Source organism: Pseudophryne corroboree, chromosome 2, assembly GCF_028390025.1.
Source record: "Pseudophryne corroboree isolate aPseCor3 chromosome 2, aPseCor3.hap2, whole genome shotgun sequence".
NCBI lineage: Eukaryota > Metazoa > Chordata > Amphibia > Anura > Myobatrachidae > Pseudophryne > Pseudophryne corroboree.
In genome coordinates, this window is record NC_086445.1 from 867,059,177 (window position 1) to 867,080,499 (window position 21,323).

Sequence of the window (21,323 nt, forward strand, 5' to 3'; positions counted from 1 at the left end):
AGACGTTGTCAGGGCCCTGAAAATATATGTTTCCAGGACGGCTGGAGTCAGATAATCTGACTCGCTGTTTATCCTGTATGCACCCAACAAGCTGGGTGCTCCTGCTTCTAAGCAGACTATTGCTCGCTGGATTTGTAGTACAATTCAGCTTGCACATTCTGTGGCAGGCATGCCACAGCCAAAATCTGTAAATGCCCATTCCACAAGGAAGGTGGGCTCATCTTGGGCGGCTGCCCGAGGCGTCTCGGCTTTACAACTTTGCCGAGCAGCTACTTGGTCAGGGGCAAACACATTTGCAAAATTCTACAAATTTGATACCTTGGCTGAGGAGGACCTGGAGTTCTCTCATTCAGTGTTGCAGAGTCATCCGCACTCTCCCGCCCGTTTGGGAGCTTTGGTATAATCCCCATGGTCCTTACGGAGTTCCCAGCATCCACTAGGACGTTAGAGAAAATAAGAATTTACTCACCGGTAATTCTATTTCTCGTAGTCCGTAGTGGATGCTGGGCGCCCATCCCAAGTGCGGATTGTCTGCAATACTTGTAAATAGTTATTGTTAACTAAAGGGTTATTGTTGAGCCATCTGTTGAGAGGCTCAGTTTTTCATACTGTCAAACTGGATATAGTATCACGAGTTGTACGGTGTGATTGGTGTGGCTGGTAAGAGTCTTACCCGGGATTCTAAATCCTTCCTTATTATGTCTGCTCGTCCGGGCACGGTGTCCTAACTGAGGCTTGGAGGAGGGTCATAGTGGGAGAAGCCAGTGCACACCAGGTAGTCCTAAATCTTTCTAGAGTGCCCAGCCTCCTTCGGAGCCCGCTATTCCCCATGGTCATTACGGAGTTCCCAGCATCCACTACGGACTACGAGAAATAGAATTACCGGTGAGTAAATTCTTATTTTTTTAGCAGTTGGGCAAAACCATGTGCACTGCAGGGGGGGGGGCAGATATACCATGTGCAGAGAGAGAGTTGGGTGTGGTGAGTTCAATCTGCAATCTAAATTGCAGTGTAAAAATAAAGCAGCCAGTATTTACCCTGCACAGAAACAAAATAACCCACCCAAATCTAACTCTCTCTGCAAATGTTATATCTGCCCCCCCTGCAGTGCACATGGTTTTGCCCAACTGCTAAAAAAATGTCCTGCTGCGATCAACTTGGAATTACCCCCATTGTGCACTAAAAAGCTACAGTCCTGGGATATTCGACCCACCTCTGAAGAAATAGTGCTGATTGGTTCTTTCCAGTCAGCTGAGGTCTGTTTACTGTACTGCACTGTGAGCACACGTGTTGGAAAGCAATCTGCACAGTTCTGCACTCCTTTGCACCTCATTAGCCATGGCAAACTGGAGTGATGAGGAAGTCAGGGAGTTGCTGCGGATCAGGGGTGAAGAAGAAATATGTTGGCAGATAACTGGTACAGTCAGGGACGTGTGCTCTGTCGGCCATGATTGCTGCACTATGAGCATTCCCCAGCCCCCTCCCTTTCTTGTTGAAAACTGGGAACCAATCAAGTCCTTTTAAAATGATATCACACTGGTTTTAACATGGGTGACCCGGGTTGAGCAAAAAGACACCCACACAGCAATTACCCGGGAATAACCTAGGTCAATATTGCGATGTGAACATCTTTTTCCCGGGTTGGAGCCGTGTTCAAATCCCGGATCTGACCCGTGTTTGCTATGTGAAAGGGGTAATAGTATGATGGGGTATCAGTTGATTTACCGACGGTCATAATCCCGACAGTCTGTTTTTAAGGAACCCCCCCCAGAAAAACTCATGTCTGTATTCTGACTGTCAGCATTTTGAACATGTCGGCATATTGAATGTCTGTATTTTGACCGTGTTGATATTTTGACTGAAGGCCAATGGCTGTCGGCATTATGACCGTGTGTATTGTGTCCGTCAGTAAATCATACTGAACCCGTGTGATGTTTGGCTGTTGGATTGAATACATGATGTGTCCAACTTTCAGATTGTTTGCTGTAACTTTCCTGCATTTTTTTTCTGTCGGGAATACATATGTCACACTAGTATTGAATCCAGTCCTGTTGGTGTGCTTGTTCAATACATAACATGTAAGATACATAATGTAACATCAGGGAAAAATAAAATCAGAACAAGATAAATTTTGCCCAACACCAAATTTCATTTACCCTGTCCTCCTCTCAATGTTGTTCCTCACTTTGGGGGACCTCAAATTAAAAAAAGCTGCACTGCCAAAGTACAGAACAGTATGTATACAATGAAGAGTAGGGACTTAAAGTATGTGTTATATGATCTCTGTTCCAGCAGCATATCTTTGTACATAAAACAAAATGTCATTTTATTTCGGCAGATGAACGGGACAGTTTATTAAAGCAGGTTCCAGACCTGCCAGAGAGTCCGAAAATCCTAAAAATTGCCATTATAGGTGCTCCAAATGTGGGAAAATCAACATTATCAAACCAGCTTCTTGGCAGAAAGGTAAACTGTATCCTTCTGTAATGTACCAAGTTTCTGAAAGTTCATCTGTTTAAATCTGTTTATTGATAATGGCACCTAAGCCTGAAATAATGGGACATTTTATATAAAAGCTCTAATATCAATCTAAAATTATACAGGAGCCTCAGTTTCCAACATCTAAAGTTCTGTAAGGGTATAGGAATTATTTGATAAAGTTATTACTCTTTTTTGTAGCAAGCCTTTTAATGTCAGTAAGTATATCTCAAATCATTGTTGTGCCAGCAACTTTATAGCAGTGCTTCCCTTTATATAGTTACAAATCAAATTGCAATGAATGAGTTTTTCTGCTGTAGTGTACACAGATGTTTGCTGTGTGTGTGGTCCATTTTACTGTAAGTAATTGAGAACTTGCATCTGCTATGGATACATATCACCATATATATTTGTGAGACTGTAACTGGAGATCTGAAAAGGACGTACAGTAGATTGAGTCATGTCCTATTCAACCATGTTTCCTGGAAGCTATACCGTAATGGACTGTGACAAAAGCTATTTACCTATGGGCTTGCGTTATAATATATGTTGCCAACTACTATACTGGGTGCAAGCTTGTTTTGTTTGTTTTGTAAATGTTTATTTGAATTGCTTTTCCTCCTGTCTAAAAATATTCACGTGTCTGTGTATACAGGTGTTTCCAGTGTCCAGTAAAGTGCACACCACGCGCTGCAAAGCGCATGGTATTCTCACGGAAGGAGACACACAATTGGTGAGTTTATCAATTCTTCCTATTCCGACAGTTAACTATAAAAAACGATGGAATTTATTTGCTAAGGCTTGGAGAGAGGTAAAGTACAGCCAATCTCCTAACTGCCAAGTTACAGGCTGTGTATGAAAAATGACAGGAGCTTATTTGTTGGTGCTTTGTCTCTCTCCATGGCTTAGTACACAGGTTCTCAAACTGTCCTCAGGACCCCGCACGGTCCATGTTTTGCAGGTCACCTGTAGATTTTTAAAATGTGACAGTTGGTGATACACAGTGCAGCTGCTGGGGGACATGGAAAACGTGAACCGTGTGGGGTCCTGATGAACGAGTTTGAGAACCACTGCACTAGTAAATAGACCCCCTATATTTGGTATTTTTCATAAAATTGGACATAGAAATAGAAAGCCCCAGCCCTTGGGGCTTTATGAAGCAGCATCTTTTATAGGCCGCCACCTCCTGGTGGGTTGGGGATGAAAATGTAAAATTACGCTCACAGCCAATGTAAGCAAGGCACGCGTTACACTGACTGCAAATACTGTTTTAAATGAACCATGATTAAAGCTGGGTACACACTAAGCGATATGTCGTCTGATCCAGTTGATTGGACCGATACGTCTCACAGTTCGGCACTATCGGACAGTATGTATGCCCGATAATGTGCATGCCCGTGGTCGCTAACGCGTCTGGTTTGATATGCTGCATTTCAGCACCACCATGTATGTCAGGATGGAATATTGATAGCTCAATGTGTACCCAGGTTCTGATATGTTACCCTACTGGGGACTAAATTAATACCTCAGTAAATTTGATTTAACCATCTGCTCAGCCATGGATATACTTAAAACCTGGACTGTTAGGGTGCCTTGGGGGCTGAGTTTGGGAAGCACTGGTTTAAAGGCTCTAGTGATCATAATGGAATCCCTGGTTGTATATCAGCACTGGCTGATCTTTATATGTTAAAATGAATTTACTTGTGGCACCCTTGAGCTGTCAATGTCCAGCATTTGAATGATCCCTGAGTTTGCTGTATCGGCAGCATCCCTTCAGTAGTGTGTCTGTTCTGCAGTATTTCTTGATGGGGGAAGCAAGAAATGAACAAGGTGTTTCTTCTAGTTTGGGCATCCATAGGACAGTGGGACAATAAAACTGAAAAATAATGTGTTTTATTTATTTATTTGATTTGTTTTAACTTTAAAAAAAAAATATGTAAACAAACACATGGATTGATGTCTTCCTATGTCTAGATTCTTTTGGACACTCCAGGTATGGTCAGTGCTGAAAGAGCAAAAAGGTGAGTTACCAAATTTTCATGGATTGTAGTTTGTAAATGTGGATTATTTTAAGTGCTAAACTGGCAGCAATTCCCCACTACTAGCCCTCTGCAACTGCAGGGTACCCTTTATCTGAGACTTGCCTGTTCTGTAACCTGTGGATCGGCTACGTGTCTTTTGGTCACACTTTATTTAACAGGTTGGCAAAGATGCACCACGCATCCTCTCTGTATGACCATTAGTCATGAGTGGGTCGTTTTACCATGTACTATATAGGATTAGGATTTAAGGTTAGGGCCAGTATGCTCACGGCAACACAGCGCTGTTAGATTACTCAGACTGAACTAATTGTAACATGACCGTCAGCACCCGTAAGAAGCTGCTGCAGCCATCGGGGGGCAAGTAAGACCCCGCTGGGTCACAAGGGACGATATGTCGACATTTCCAAGATGAATGTCTATATTAGGTAGGACAGTCTCTGCTTCGGGATTGGTGGGATGGGATTCTTGCCCAGAAATGCTGGGATTTGTGCTTCAACTCTAGGGCCTCCAGGATTACAGTGCACATGCACATTTTTTTTAATTTTTTTTCACCCCTGGCAACGCCAAACATTGTGTTCAGACGCTGCCTGGGCATCCTATGCAGCTGTGCGTGACTTCAGAGGTCATGCTGCACAGCCCCAATCCAGCCCGCCCCTTCAACAGCCACACCAATCATCTTAAGCGGAGGTCTGTCTGCAGCCTCCAAGTCAGTGCTGTAGCCATGTGTGGTGACCGTGAGAGACACTGTCACGGTGCCACACTGTCTGAGGGCGTGGGACTATCCGTCAGGTACCTGTGCTGCTCAGGGATGTGCAATCAGGGGATGCAGTGCCCCCCTTTTCCACCCCCATGTGTACCTCCCCAGACGATGATCCCACCGCACGTCACTGGTGCTGCTGTTGCCTGTGGACCCCGGGGATCCTTCTACTCATAGTTATTTTCTCTAACGTCCTAGTGGATGCTGGGGACTCCGAAAGGACCATGGGGAATAGCGGCTCCGCAGGAGACTGGGCACAAAAGTAAAAAGCTTTAGGACTACCTGGTGTGCACTGGCTCCTCCCCCTATGACCCTCCTCCAAGCCTCAGTTAGATTTTTGTGCCCGAACAAGACGGGTGCAGGCTAAGGGGCTCTCCTGAGCTGCTTAGTGTAAAAGTTTAAAGTAGGTTTTTTATTTTCAGTGAGACCTGCTGGCAACAGGCTCACTGCACCGAGGGACTAAGGGGAGAAGAAGCGAACTCACCTGCGTGCAGAGTGGATTGGGCTTCTTAGGCTACTGGACATTAGCTCCAGAGGGACGATCACAAGCCCAGCCATGGATGGGTCCCGGAGCCGCGCCGCCGGCCCCCTTACAGAGCAAGAAGAGTGAAGAGGTCCGGAAAATCGGCGGCAGAAGACGTCCTGTCTTCAATAAGGTAGCGCACAGCACCGCAGCTGTGCGCCATTGCTCTCAGCACACTTCACACTCCGGTCACTGAGGGTGCAGGGCGCTGGGGGGGGGCGCCCTGAGACGCAATAAAAAACCTTTTTTTGGCAAAAAATACATCACATATAGCTCCTGGGCTATATGGATGCATTTAACGCCTGCCAATTTTTCCATTAAAAAGCGGGAGAAAGGCCGCCGAGAAGGGGGCGGAGCCTATCTCCTCAGCACACTGGCGCCATTTTTTCCTCACAGCTCCGTTGGAGGAAGGCTCCCTGACTCTCCCCTGCAGTCCTGCACTACAGAAACAGGGTAAAACAAGAGAGGGGGGGCACTAAATTGGCATATTAATATATACAGCAGCTATATTAGGGAAAAACACTTATATAAGGTTATCCCTGTATATATATAGCGCTCTGGTGTGTGCTGGCAAACTCTCCCTCTGTCTCCCCAAAGGGCTAGTGGGGTCCTGTCCTCTATCAGAGCATTCCCTGTGTGTGTGTGCTGTGTGTCGGTACGCTGTGTCGACATATATGAGGAGGAAAATGGTGTGGAGGCGGAGCAATTGCCTGTGTTAGTGATGTCACCCCCTAGGGAGTCGACACCTGACTGGATGGTCTTATGGAAAGAATTACATGATAGTGTCGGCACTTTACAAAAGACTGTTGACGACATGAGACAGCCGGCAAATCAGTTAATACCTGTACAGGCGTCTCAAACACCGTCAGGGGCTATAAAACGCCCGTTACCTCAGGTCGATACAGACACGGACACTGACTCCAGTGTCGACGGTGAGGAAACAAACGTATTTTCCAGTAGGGCCACACGTTACATGATCACGGCAATGAAGGAGGTTTTGAACATTTCTGATACTACAAGTACCACAAAAAAGGGTATTATGTGGGGTGTGAAAAAACTACCCGTAGTTTTTCCTGAATCAGATGAATTAAATGAGGTGTGTGATGAAGCGTGGGTTTCCCCCGATAAAAAACTGCTAATTTCTAAAAAATTATTGGCATTATACCCTTTCCCGCCAGAGGTTAGGGCGCGTTGGGAAACACCCCCTAGAGTGGATAAGGCGCTCACACGCTTATCAAAACAAGTGGCGTTACCGTCTCCTGATACGGCCGCCCTCAAGGAACCAGCTGATAGGAAGCTGGAAAATATCCTAAAAAGTATATACACACATACTGGTATTATACTGAGACCAGCAATCGCCTCAGCCTGGATGTGCAGTGCTGGGGTGGCTTGGTCGGATTCCCTGACTGAAAATATTGATACCCTGGACAGGGACAATATATTATTGACTATAGAGCATTTAAAGGATGCATTTCTATATATGCGTGATGCACAGAGGGATATTTGCACTCTGGCATCAAGAGTAAGTGCGATGTCCATTTCTGCCAGAAGAGGGTTATGGACGCGACAGTGGTCAGGTGATGCGGATTCCAAACGGCATATGGAAGTATTGCCGTATAAAGGGGAGGAGTTATTTGGAGTCGGTCTATCGGACCTGGTGGCCACGGCAACGGCTGGGAAATCCACCTTTTTACCCCAAGTCACCTCACAGCAGAAAAAGATACCGTCTTTTCAGGCTCAGTCCTTTCGTCCCCATAAGGGCAAGCGGGCAAAAGGCCACTCATATCTGCCCCGGGGCAGAGGAAGGGGAAAAAGACTGCAGCAGACAGCCTCTTCCCACGAACAGAAGCCCTCCCCCGCTTCTGCCAAGTCCTCAGCATGACGCTGGGGCCTTACAAGCGGACTCAGGCAAGACGGTGGGGGCCCGTCTCAAGAATTTCAGCGCGCAGTGGGCTCACTCGCAAGTGGACCCCTGGATCCTGCAGGTAGTATCTCAGGGGTACAAATTGGAATTCGAGACATCTCCCCCTCGCCGGTTCCTGAAGTCTGCTTTACCAACGTCTCCCCCCGAGAGGGAGGCGGTATTGGAAGCCATTCACAAGCTGTATTCCCAGCAAGTGATAATCAAGGTACCCCTCCTACAACAGGGAAAGGGGTATTATTCCACGCTGTTTGTGGTACCGAAGCCGGACGGCTCGGTGAGACCCATTTTAAATCTGAAATCCTTGAACACTTACATAAAAAGGTTCAAGTTCAAGATGGAGTCACTCAGAGCAGTGATAGCGAACCTGGAAGAAGGGGACTATATGGTGTCTCTGGACATCAAGGATGCTTACCTCCATGTCCCAATTTGCCCTTCTCACCAAGGGTACCTCAGGTTTGTGGTACAGAACTGTCACTATCAGTTTCAGACGCTGCCGTTTGGATTGTCCACGGCACCCCGGGTCTTTACCAAGGTAATGGCCGAAATGATGATTCTTCTTCGAAGAAAAGGCGTCTTAATTATCCCTTACTTGGACGATCTCCTGATAAGGGCAAGGTCCAGAGAACAGTTAGAGGTCGGAGTAGCACTATCTCAAGTAGTACTACGACAGCACGGATGGATTCTAAATATTCCAAAATCGCAGCTGATTCCGACGACACGTCTGCTGTTCCTAGGAATGATTCTGGACACAGTACAGAAAAAGGTGTTTCTCCCGGAAGAGAAAGCCAGGGAGTTATCCGACCTAGTCAGGAACCTCCTAAGACCAGGCCAAGTGTCAGTACATCAATGCACAAGGGTCCTGGGAAAGATGGTGGCTTCTTACGAAGCGATTCCATTCGGCAGATTCCACGCAAGAACTTTTCAGTGGGATCTGCTGGACAAATGGTCCGGATCGCATCTTCAAATGCATCAGCGGATAACCCTGTCTCCAAGGACAAGGGTGTCTCTCCTGTGGTGGTTACAGAGTGCTCATCTCCTAGAGGGCCGCAGATTCGGCATTCAGGATTGGGTCCTGGTGACCACGGATGCCAGCCTGAGGGGCTGGGGAGCAATCACACAGGGAAGAAATTTCCAGGGCTTGTGGTCAAGCATGGAAACGTCACTTCACATAAATATCCTGGAACTCAGGGCCATTTACAATGCCCTAAGTCAGGCAAGACCTCTGCTTCAGGGTCAGCCGGTGTTGATCCAGTCGGACAACATCACGGCAGTCGCCCACGTAAACAGACAGGGCGGCACAAGAAGCAGGAGGGCAATGACGGAAGTGGCAAGGATTCTTCGCTGGGCGGAAAATCATGTGATAGCACAGTCAGCAGTGTTCATTCCGGGAGTGGACAACTGGGAAGCAGACTTCCTCAGCAGACACGATCTTCACCCGGGGGAGTGGGGACTTCAACCAGAAGTCTTCCACATGATTGTGAACCGTTGGGAAAAACCAAAGGTGGACATGATGGCGTCCCGCCTCAACAAAAAACTGGACAGATATTGCGCCAGGTCAAGGGACCCTCAGGCAATAGCTGTGGACGCTCTGGTAACACCGTGGGTGTACCAGTCAGTGTATGTGTTCCCTCCTCTTCCTCTCATACCAAAAGTACTGAGAATCATAAGAAGGAGAGGAGTAAAGACTATACTCGTGGCTCCGGATTGGCCAAGAAGGACTTGGTACCCGGAAATTCAAGAGATGCTCACGGAAGACCCGTGGCCTCTACCTCTAAGAAAGGACCTGCTCCAGCAGGGACCATGTCTGTTCCAAGACTTACCGCGGCTGCGTTTGACGGCATGGCGGTTGAACGCCGGATCCTGAAGGAAAAAGGCATTCCGGATGAAGTCATCCCTACCCTGATCAAAGCCAGGAAGGATGTGACCGTACAACAATATCACCGTATTTGGCGAAAATATGTTGCGTGGTGCGAGGCCAGGAAGGCCCCTACAGAGGAATTTCAACTGGGTCGATTCCTGCATTTCCTGCAAACAGGACTGTCTATGGGCCTAAAATTAGGGTCCATTAAGGTTCAAATTTAGGCCCTGTCAATATTCTTCCAAAAAGAACTAGCTTCTGTTCCTGAAGTTCAGACGTTTGTCAAGGGAGTACTGCATATACAGCCTCCTTTTGTGCCTCCAGTGGCACCTTGGGATCTCAATGTAGTTTTGGGGTTCCTAAAATCACATTGGTTTGAACCACTCACCACTGTGGACTTAAAATATCTCACATGGAAAGTGGTAATGCTGTTAGCCCTGGCTTCAGCCAGGCGTGTTTCAGAATTGGCGGCTTTATCCTATAAAAGCCCTTACCTAATTTTTCATACGGACAGGGCAGAATTGAGGACTCGTCCTCAATTTCTCCCTAAGGTGGTTTCAGCATTTCACTTAAACCAGCCTATTGTGGTGCCTGCGGCTACTAGGGACTTGGAGGATTCCAAGTTACTGGACGTAGTCAGGGCCCTGAAAATATATGTTTCCAGGACGGCTGGAGTCAGAAAATCTGACTCGCTGTTTATCCTGTATGCACCCAACAAGCTGGGTGCTCCTGCTTCTACGCAGACTATTGCTCGTTGGATTTGTAGTACAATTCAGCTTGCACATTCTGTGGCAGGCCTGCCACAGCCAAAATCTGTAAAAGCCCATTCCACAAGGAAAGTGGGCTCATCTTGGGCGGCTGCCCGAGGGGTCTCGGCTTTACAACTTTGCCGAGCAGCTACTTGGTCAGGGGCAAACACGTTTGCTAAATTCTACAAATTTGATACCCTGGCTGAGGAGGACCTGGAGTTCTCTCATTCGGTGCTGCAGAGTCATCCGCACTCTCCCGCCCGTTTGGGAGCTTTGGTATAATCCCCATGGTCCTTTCGGAGTCCCCAGCATCCACTAGGACGTTAGAGAAAATAAGAATTTACTTACCGATAATTCTATTTCTCATAGTCCGTAGTGGATGCTGGGCGCCCATCCCAAGTGCGGATTGTCTGCATTACTTGTACATAGTTATTGTTACAAAAATCAGGTTATTGTTGTTGTGAGCCATCTTTTCAGAGGCTCCTTCTGTTATCATGCTGTTAACTGGGTTCAGATCACAAGTTGTACGGTGTGATTGGTGTGGCTGGTAAGAGTCTTACCCGGGATTCAAAATCCTTCCTTATTGTGTACGCTCGTCCGGGCACAGTATCCTAACTGAGGCTTGGAGGAGGGTCATAGGGGGAGGAGCCAGTGCACACCAGGTAGTCCTAAAGCTTTTTACTTTTGTGCCCAGTCTCCTGCGGAGCCGCTATTCCCCATGGTCCTTTCGGAGTCCCCAGCATCCACTACGGACTATGAGAAATAGAATTATCGGTAAGTAAATTCTTATTATTTCTCTGACGTCCTAGTGGATGCTGGGAACTCCGTAAGGACCATGGGGAATAGCGGCTCCGCAGGAGACTGGGCACAAAAGTAAAGCTTTAGGAATACCTGGTGTGCACTGGCTCCTCCCCCTATGACCCTCCTCCAAGCCTCAGTTAGATTTTTGTGCCCGACCGAGCAGGGTGCAATCTAGGGGGCTCTCCTGAGCTTCTTAGAAAAAGTTAGTTTTAGGTTTCTTATTTTCAGTGAGACCTGCTGGCAACAGGCTCACTGCATCGAGGGACTAAGGGGAGAAGAAGCGAACCTGCCTGCTTGCAGCCAGCTTGGGCTTCTTGGCTACTGGACACCATTAGCTCCAGAGGGACCGAACACAGGCCCTGCCTTGGAGTCCGGTCCCAGAGCCGCGCCGCCGGCCCCCTTACAGAGCCAGAAGCAAGAAGAGGTCCGGAAAATCGGCGGCAGAAGACATCTGTCTTCAACAAGGTAGCGCACAGCACTGCAGCTGTGCGCCATTGCTCCTCAGGCACACTTCACACTCCGGTCACTGAGGGTGCAGGGCGCTAGGGGGGGGCGCCCTGAGCAGCAATATAAACATCTTGGCTGGCGAAAATACACCACATATAACCCCCAGGGCTATATGGATGTATTTTAACCCCTTCCAGAATTCAGCAAAAAGCGGGAGAAAAGTCAGCCGAGAAGGGGGCGGAGCCTATCTCCTCAGCACACTGGCGCCATTTTCCATCACAGCTCCGCTGGAAGGACGTCTCCCTGACTCTCCCCTGCAGTCCTGCACTACAGAAAAGGGTAAAAAAAGAGAGGGGGGGCACTAATTTGGCGCAGTTTGATAATATCAGCAGCTATAAAGGGAAAAACACATTATATAGTGGTATCCCTGTGTATATATAGCGCTCTGGTGTGTGCTGGCATACTCTCCCTCTGTCTCCCCAAAGGGCTAGTGGGGTCCTGTCCTCTATCAGAGCATTCCCTGTGTGTGTGTGCGGTGTGTCGGTACGATTGTGTCGACATGTTTGAGGAGGAAAATGATGTGGAGGCGGAGCAATTGCCTGTAATAGAGATGTCACCCCCTAGGGAGTCGACACCGGAGTGTATGGGCTTATGGAAGGAATTACGTGACAGTGTCAGCTCTTTACAAAAGACAGTTGACGACATGAGACAGCCGGCTACTCAGCTTGTGCCTGTCCAGGCGTCTCAAAGGCCATCAGGGGCTCTAAAACGCCCGTTACCTCAGATGGCAGACACAGACGCCGACACGGATACTGACTCCAGTGTCGACGATGAAGAGACGAATGTGACTTCCAGTAGGGCCACACGTTACATGATTGAGGCAATGAAAAATGTTTTACATATTTCTGATAATACAAGTACCACTAAAAAGGGTATTATGTTTGGTGAGAAAAAACTGCCTGTAGTTTTTCCTGCATCGGAGGAATTAAATGAAGTGTGTGATGAAGCGTGGGTTTCCCCCGATAAAAAACTGATAATTCCTAAAAGGTTATTGGCATCATAACCTTTCCCGCCAGAGGATAGGGCACGTTGGGAAACACCCCCTAGGGTGGATAAAGCGCTCACACGCTTGTCTAAACAGGTGGCACTACCCTCTCCTGAGACGGCCGCCCTTAAGGAACCTGCTGACAGAAAGCAGGAAAATATCCTAAAATGTATATACACTCACACGGGAGTTATACTGCGACCAGCAATCGCCTCAGCCTGGATGTGCAGTGCTGGGGTGGCTTGGTCGGATTCCCTGACTGACAATATTGATACCCTAGACAGGGACAGTATATTACTGACTATAGAGCATTTAAAAGATGCATTTCTATATATGCGTGATGCACAGAGGGATATCTGCCGACTGGCATCAAGAGTAAGTGCGCTGTCCATTTCTGCCAGAAGAGGGTTATGGACACGACAGTGGTCAGGGGATGCGGATTCCAAAAGGCATATGGAAGTATTGCCTTATAAAGGGGAGGAGTTATTTGGGGTAGGTCTATCAGACCTGGTAGCCACGGCAACTGCTGGGAAATCCACATTTTTACCCCAGGCAGCCTCTCAACATAAGAAGACGCCGTATTATTAGGCGCAGTCCTTTCGGCCCCATAAGGGCAAGCGGGCAAAAGGTTCCTCTTTTCTGCCCCGTGGCCGAGGGAGAGGGAAAAGGCTGCAGCAAACAGCCAGTTCCCAGGAACAGAAGCCCTCTCCCGCCTCTGCCGAGTCCTCAGCATGACGCTGGGGCTTTACAAGCGGACTCAGGCACGGTGGGGGCCCGTCTCAAGAATTTCAGCGCGCAGTGGGCTCACTCGCAAGTGGACCCCTGGATCCTTCAGGTGGTATCTCAGGGGTACAAATTGGAATTTGAGACGTCTCCCCCTCGCCGTTTCCTAAAGTCTGCTTTACCGACGTCTCCCTCCGACAGGGAGGCGGTATTGGAAGCCATTCACAAGCTGTATTCCCAGCAGGTGATAATCAAGGTACCCCTCCTGCAACAGGGAAAGGGGTATTATTCCACGCTGTTTGTGGTACCGAAGCCGGACGGCTCGGTGAGACCGATTTTAAATCTAAAATCCTTGAACACTTACATACAGAGGTTCAAATTCAAGATGGAGTCACTCAGAGCAGTGATTGCGAACCTGGAAGAAGGGGATTATATGGTGTCTCTGGACATCAAGGATGCTTACCTCCATGTCCCAATTTACCCTTCTCACCAAGGGTACCTCAGGTTTGTGGTACAGAACTGTCACTATCAGTTTCAGACGCTGCCGTTTGGATTGTCCACGGCACCCCGGGTCTTTACCAAGGTAATGGCCGAAATGATGATACTCCTTCGAAGAAAGGGAGTTTTAGTTATCCCTTACTTGGACGATCTCCTGATAAGGGCAAGATCCAGGGAACAGTTGGAAGTCGGGGTAGCACTATCTCAGGTAGTGTTGCGGCAGCACGGTTGGATTCTCAATATTCCAAAATCGCAGCTGATCCCGACAACACGTCTTCTATTCCTAGGGATGATCCTGGACACAGTCCAGGAAAAGGTGTTTCTCCCGGAGGAGAAAGCCAGGGAGTTATCCGAACTAGTCAGAAACCTCCTAAAACCAGGCCAAGTGTCAGTGCATCAATGCACAAAGGTCCTGGGAAAAATGGTGGCTTCCTACGAAGCAATCCCATTCGGCAGATTCCACGCAAGAACTTTCCAGTGGGATCTGCTAGACAAATGGTCCGGGTCGCATCTTCAGATGCATCAGCGGATAACCTTGTCACCAAAGACAAGGGTGTCTCTCCTGTGGTGGTTGCAGAGTGCTCATCTTCTAGAGGGCCGCAGATTCGGCATTCAGGAAGGAATTTCCAGGGCTTGTGGTCAAGCCTGGAGACATCACTTCACATAAATATCCTGGAGCTAAGGGCCATTTACAATGCTCTAAGCCTAGCAAGACCTCTGCTTCAAGGTCAGCCGGTGTTGATCCAGTCGGACAACTTCACGGCAGTCGCCCACGTAAACAGACAGGGCGGCACAAGAAGCAGGAGGGCAATGGCAGAAGCTGCAAGGATTCTTCGCTGGGCGGAAAATCATGTGATAGCACTGTCAGCAGTGTTCATTCCGGGAGTGGACAACTGGGAAGCAGACTTCCTCAGCAGGCACGACCTCCACCCGGGAGAGTGGGGACTTCATCCAGAAGTCTTCCACATGATTGTAAACCGTTGGGAAAAACCAAAGGTGGACATGATGGCGTCCCGCCTCAACAAAAAACTGGACAGGTATTGCGCCAGGTCAAGGGACCCTCAGGCAATAGCTGTGGACGCTCTGGTAACACCGTGGGTGTACCAGTCAGTGTATGTGTTCCCTCCTCTGCCTCTCATACCCAAGGTTCTGAGAATTATAAGACGGAGATGAGTAAGAACTATACTCGTGGCTCCGGATTGGCCAAGAAGGACTTGGTACCCGGAACTTCAAGAGATGCTCACAGAGGACCCGTGGCCTCTGCCTCTAAGAAGGGACCTGCTCCAGCAAGGACCCTGTCTGTTCCAAGACTTACCGCGGCTGCGTTTGACGGCAGGGCGGTTGAACGCCGGATCCTGAAGGAAAAAGGCATTCCGGAGGAAGTCATCCCTACCCTGATCAAAGCCAGGAAGGATGTAACCGCAAAGCATTATCACCGCATTTGGCGAAAATATGTTGCGTGGTGCGAAGCCAGGAAGGCCCCAACGGAGGAATTTCAACTGGGTCGATTCCTGCATTTCCTGCAAACAGGAGTGTCTATGGGCCTCAAATTGGGATCCATTAAGGTTCAGATTTCGGCCCTGTCTATTTTCTTCCAGAAAGAACTGGCTTCAGTTCCTGAAGTTCAGACGTTTGTCAAGGGGGTGCTGCATATACAGCCTCCTTTTGTGCCTCCAGTGGCACCTTGGGATCTCAATGTAGTTTTGGGGTTCCTCAAATCACATTGGTTTGAACCACTTAAATCTGTGGATTTAAAATATCTCACATGGAAAGTGGCCATGCTGTTGGCCCTGGCTTCGGCCAGGCGAGTGTCAGAATTGGCGGCTTTATCCTGCAAAAGCCCCTATCTGATTTTCCATTCGGACAGGGCGGAATTGAGGACTCGTCCTCAGTTTCTCCCTAAGGTGGTGTCAGCGTTTCACCTGAACCAACCTATTGTGGTGCCTGCGGCTACTAGGGACTTGGAGGACTCCAAGTTGCTAGACGTTGTCAGGGCCCTGAAAATATATGTTTCCAGGACGGCTGGAGTCAGAAAATCTGACTTGCTGTGTATCTTGTATGCACCCAACAAGCTGGGTGCTCCTGCTTCGAAGCAGACTATTGCTCGTGGGATTTGTAGTACAATTCAGCTTGCACATTCTGTGACAGGCCTGCCACAGCCAAAATCTATAAATGCCCATTCTACAAGGAAGGTGGGCTCATCTTGGGCGGCTGCCCGAGGGGTCTCGGCTTTATAACTTTGCCGAGCAGCTACTTGGTCAGGGGCAAACACGTTTGCTAAATTCTACAAATTTGATACCCTGGCTGAGGAGGACCTGGAGTTCTCTCATTCGGTGCTGCAGAGTCATCCGCACTCTCCCGCCCGTTTGGGAGCTTTGGTATAATCCCCATGGTCCTTACGGAGTTCCCAGCATCCACTAGGACGTCAGAGAAAATAAGAATTTACTTACCGATTAATTCTATTTCTCGTAGTCCGTAGTGGATGCTGGGCGCCCATCCCAAGTGCGGATTGTCTGCAATACTTGTACATAGTTATTGTTAACTAAATCGGGTTATTGTTGTTGTGAGCCATCTATCCAGAGGCTCCTCTGTTATCATGCTGTTAACTGGGTTCAGATCACAAGTTGTACGGTGTGATTGGTGTGGCTGGTATGAGTCTTACCCGGGATTCAAAAATCCTTCCTTATTGTGTACGCTCGTCCGGGCACAGTATCCTAACTGAGGCTTGGAGGAGGGTCATAGGGGGAGGAGCCAGTGCACACCAGGTAGTCCTAAAGCTTTACTTTTGTGCCCAGTCTCCTGCGGAGCCGCTATTCCCCATGGTCCTTACGGAGTTCCCAGCATCCACTACGGACTACGAGAAATAGAATTATCGGTAAGTAAATTCTTATTTTTTTTATTCTTAAATTTAAATTAAAAGCCCCTCCCTTATATACTGTTGCTAAATTTAAGTGCAATTCAATCCAGGGATTGGGATTTTTTCAATCCTGAATACCAGGACTGAAAAAATGGAGCGATGTACACTTAATTTCTAAGCAATCTGACACATCGTTCCGTGCGTAGGGTGCCGGTGACAGCATCGCTATCGCCGGCTCTAGATCATGCATGCATGCCCATTCTAGTGAGATCATTCATTTCACCGCTGGGTGAAATGAGCGGTCCCTCGTCCCCCTCGCTCAGCACACATCGCGCTGTGCTGAGTGGGGGGAGATGTGTGTGCTGAGCGGTCTCGCTCAGCACACATCTCTGAGAGAAATCTCTCATGTGTACCTCCCTTTAGATTTGGGTGGGGTGTGTTCAAACTGAAATCTAAATTGCAGTGTAAAAAGAAAGCAGCCAGTATTTACCCTGCACAGAAACAAAATAACCCACCCACATCTAACTCTCTCTGCACATGTTATCTCTGCCCCCCCTGCAGTGCACAATGCACATGGTTTTTGCCCATTAGAGAAAGATTTTGATGGTGTAATCAGGTCTGAATTAGGCCCAGTGTTAGGTGACTGGTGATAGTTCACAAGGGTGTATTGAGTTGGTGTTAAGTGGGGACGTACAGTACTTTGTTGATAAAATATAAAAAAGTAATATCATTTTTATTTATGTAGCACTTTTCTTCCAGTAGGATTGAAAGAGCTTTACATTTTGCAACCCCCCCCCCCCCCCCCAAAAAAAAAAACCACACAAAAAAAAAAAAAAAAATCACTGAATAAGTTTAACGGAAAAGATAACAAAACATCTGGGTTGGGTTGTGTGTGTGGGTTTTTTTTTGTGTGTTTCTTTAGGATCTAAAGCATAACTCCCAACTGTCCCGCATTCAGCGGGCCAGTCCCATCTTTCTGGCTATCCCAGTGTCCCACCCATGAGCCGCAGTGTCCTGCGGTCAGGGAGTTGGGGGGTAACACACATTGCAGAGCAGTTTGTAATAGATGGCGTCTGCATCACAGAGGAGGGGAGAGCCTGGCGACAGGCCAGAATCTCTGTAAGTGGAGGGTACACCCCCAAAGTAATGTGACCAGGGGTGCTGCAAGGCTCTGCCCCTTTCAGAGGCTCCGTTCCCTTTTCAGGCACACACAGGGTCCCACTTCTGATGCCTCCAGTGTTGGGAGGTATGCCTAAAGGGACAATAGTGAATGCATGAGTAAACAGGTAAGTTTTGAGTCCGTTTTTAATGGTATCTGGAGTGGAAGCTTCTCAAACTGTGCAAGGATGAGAGTTCCATAGAGAATGGAGCTGAAAAGCTAAAAGGTTGATCCCCAAATGAAAGAAGGTAGATTCTATGTACAGTTAGTAGACCTTCATCAACCGATTTTGATAAGTGAGTGGGGCAGTAAGGAGTCAGAAGCTGCTTTGAGTACTTTGGACCTTGGTTATGTAGGTCTTTGAAAGTCAGGAAGTCCATCTTAAAATCAATTTGCCAGTTTACAGGCAGCCAGTGGAGGGAGTAGAGAATCTGTGTTATGTGGCAAGAATGGGGCAAGTTAGTTAACAGCGTGGCAGCTGCTTTTTGTACCAGTAGAACCAGGAGGGGGAAGGGGGGGGGGGGGAGCCACATGCTCTGTTCCCACATGCTCTGTTCCCACATGCTCTGTTCCCACTCTATGGGTGTCGTGGAATAGTCCCTGCTAGTCGGCATTATAACTTCATCCCCTAAAAATGGACTTGTATAGCTGCTTAATTACTAATTTACGAGTGATTTCAAATAGAGAGGTTTATTTACTAAGCCTTGGAGAGAGAGAAAAAAAAGTAGACAGAGATAAAGTACCAGCCAGCAGCTGGTAACTGCCATTTCTACAGGCTGTGTTTAAAAAATGTCAGGAACTGGTTGGTTGGTAGTAGAGATGAGAGGATTCGGTTCTCAGAGAACCGAACATCCCATTCCGAGCCCAGATCAGAGTCCGGCTCGGGACTTCCCACCAGACTCTGGAACCAGAACGAGGCAAATCGTCATCATCCCGCTGTCGGATTCTCGTGGGTTTTGGATTCCATATAAATAGCTGCACGTCGCCGCCACTTTCACTCCTGACTTGTAGAGTGAGGGTGACAAACCTCTGTCTCTCTGTGGGTGGTGGGGTTAGTGTGTTCTCTGTAGGGGTGATGCTCCAGTCACTCTGGTGTACCTGTGCTCTGTTAGGGGTGCTGTCCTGGCTGTCACTGGTGTTTCATGTGCTGATACGGGTGCTGCAGATGTACATGGGTGTTGCTGACTTGCTGTCCTGGCTGCCACTGTGTTGTACAGGGGTCAGGGGCACTGTCCTCCTGTATGTTGTAAAAATATAGGGGTGCTGCTGTTAAAATAACATTACACTGGCCCTATATACTTTAAAAATTCAGGGGTGTAGTTGTTAAAACTTAAAAGCACACTGGTCTTGTAAGCTGTAAAAATATACCGTATTTGCCGGCGTATAAGACGACTGGGCGTATAAGACGACCCCCAACATTTCCACTCAAAATATAGAGTTTGTTATATACTCGCCGTATAAGACTACCCCCTTCCACACACCAAATAAAACGTAAAAGAACATCAGATTTGTGACATACTGTATATTATGACCTGATAAGAGATTTGGATAGGGAGTATTTATCAAGGTATGCATAAGAAGGGGGGAGGGGGCGAGGAGAAAGTTGTAAAATGTATAAAAGTATACCCCTGTGTGCATTTAGTGTTACCGGTTTCACATGAGTGCCATTAGTATTAGTATTAGTGCCATTACAGTACCTGTCATTGTCACCATTGTACGGCCACAACGCGACTGCAGCGCCTCCGGCCAGTCCCTGCATCTCCCTGTAATTGGCACTAGTGACCCGCCGCAGCCGCACTGGATATCGCGCGATACTGGATGGTGAGTAGAATGAGGTGGGTGGGCATCGGGAGGCCACTATGGGCACCGGGCGAGTATCGGAAGGCCACTATGGCAGCTATGTCTATCCCAACTGAAGTGCACCCGGCGTATAAGACGACCCCCCCCACTTGGAGGCATGTTTTTCAGGGCAAAAAAGTAGTCTTATACGCCAGCAAATACTGTAGGTGTGCTGCTTTTAAAATAATATTACACTGGCCCTGTATGCTGTAAAAATTCAGGAGTGAAGTAAAATAAATGTACACTGGCCCTGTCTTGTATGCTGCAAAAATTCAGGGGTGTTGTAAAAATACAGGTGTGCTGGCACTGTCTGCGGTTGCGATGTCTAGACCTGACCTTCATAACACTGTATGGGAAGAGGAGGCTTCTACCACCATTTGCACACCCTCTGCAAGTGCTGGGAGGAGCACCTCTAGTCCAGTTGCTGATATTGAGATTGAGGATGTCACTGAAGAAGTACACCAGGATTAGGTGGATATGGGTGTTGTTGGCGCTGCAGGGATGTTGACGATGGTGGTGATGTGGTTTGTTTGAAAAAAGCACCAGTGAAGACAGTTGTTGGCCATGGGATGAAAAAGCCAATTGTCATGCCTGGGCAAAATACCAAAAAATCCACCTATTCAGTGTGGAATTATTTCTCCACAAATCCAGACAACAGGTTTCAATCCATAATAAGTAGGGGTAAGGACGATAAGCACCTTGGAACAACCTACTTTCTCTAACGTCCTAGAGGATGCTGGGGACTCCGTTAGGACCATGGGGTATAGACGGGCTCCGCAGGAGACATGGGCACTATAAAGAACTTGAGAATGGGTGTGCACTGGCTCCTCCCTCTATGCCCCTCCTCCAGACCTCAGTTAGATTCTGTACTCAGGAGACGGTGTATTGCAGGGGAGCTCTCCTGAATTTCTCTGTAAAAAGAATTTTGTTAGGTTTTTTATTTTCAGGGAGCACTGCTGGCAACAGGCTCCCTGCATCGTGGGACTGAGGGGAGAGAAACAGACCTACTTAACTGATAGGCTCTGCTTCTTAGGCTACTGGACACCATTAGCTCCAGAGGGTAGGAACGCAGGTCTCACCCTCGCCGTTCGTCCCGAAGCCACGCCGCCGTCCTCCTCACAGAGCCGGAAGATAGAAACCGGGTGAGTAGCAGAAGAAAGAAGACTTCAAAGGCGGCAGAAGACTTCAGTTCTTCAGTGAGGTAACACGCAGCGGTAACGCTGTGTGCCATTGCTCACACACACACACACACACACACACACACGTGGGCACTGTAAGGGCGCAGGGGGGGCGCCCTGGGCAGCAATTAATAGCCTCAAGGGATACTGGCAGATGTACATATACTGCGGAGGCAGTATATTATTTACCCCTGCCAGTTTTTTGATTGTTTGAGCAGGACCGAAGCCCGCCGCTGAGGGGGCGGGGCTTGATCCTCCAGCACTAACAAGCGCCATTTTCTCCACAGCACATGCAGAGAAGCTGGCTCCCCGGACTCTCCCCTGCTGAACACGGTCACAGAGGGCAAAAAAGAGGGGGGAGGGCACTTTTTATTGGCGCAGTGAGTGTATATTATATATTTGTATAAAAGCGCTGTTTGTCTGGGAATTTGGTTTCCAGTGTCAG

The 21,323-nt window shown here is 48.1% G+C and overlaps 1 protein-coding gene across 1 annotated transcript in view; it reads left to right on the forward strand.

Moving 5' to 3' along the window:
* ERAL1 (Era like 12S mitochondrial rRNA chaperone 1) overlaps positions 1-21,323 on the forward strand; it is an 84,987-nt gene that overhangs the window by 23,515 nt on the left and 40,149 nt on the right. The window contains exons 3-5 of the mRNA XM_063955898.1: positions 2,339-2,466; positions 3,134-3,211; positions 4,453-4,499. Of these exons, the coding sequence (XP_063811968.1) occupies positions 2,339-2,466; positions 3,134-3,211; positions 4,453-4,499 (253 nt within the window). The remainder of the gene's footprint in view (positions 1-2,338; positions 2,467-3,133; positions 3,212-4,452; positions 4,500-21,323) is intronic.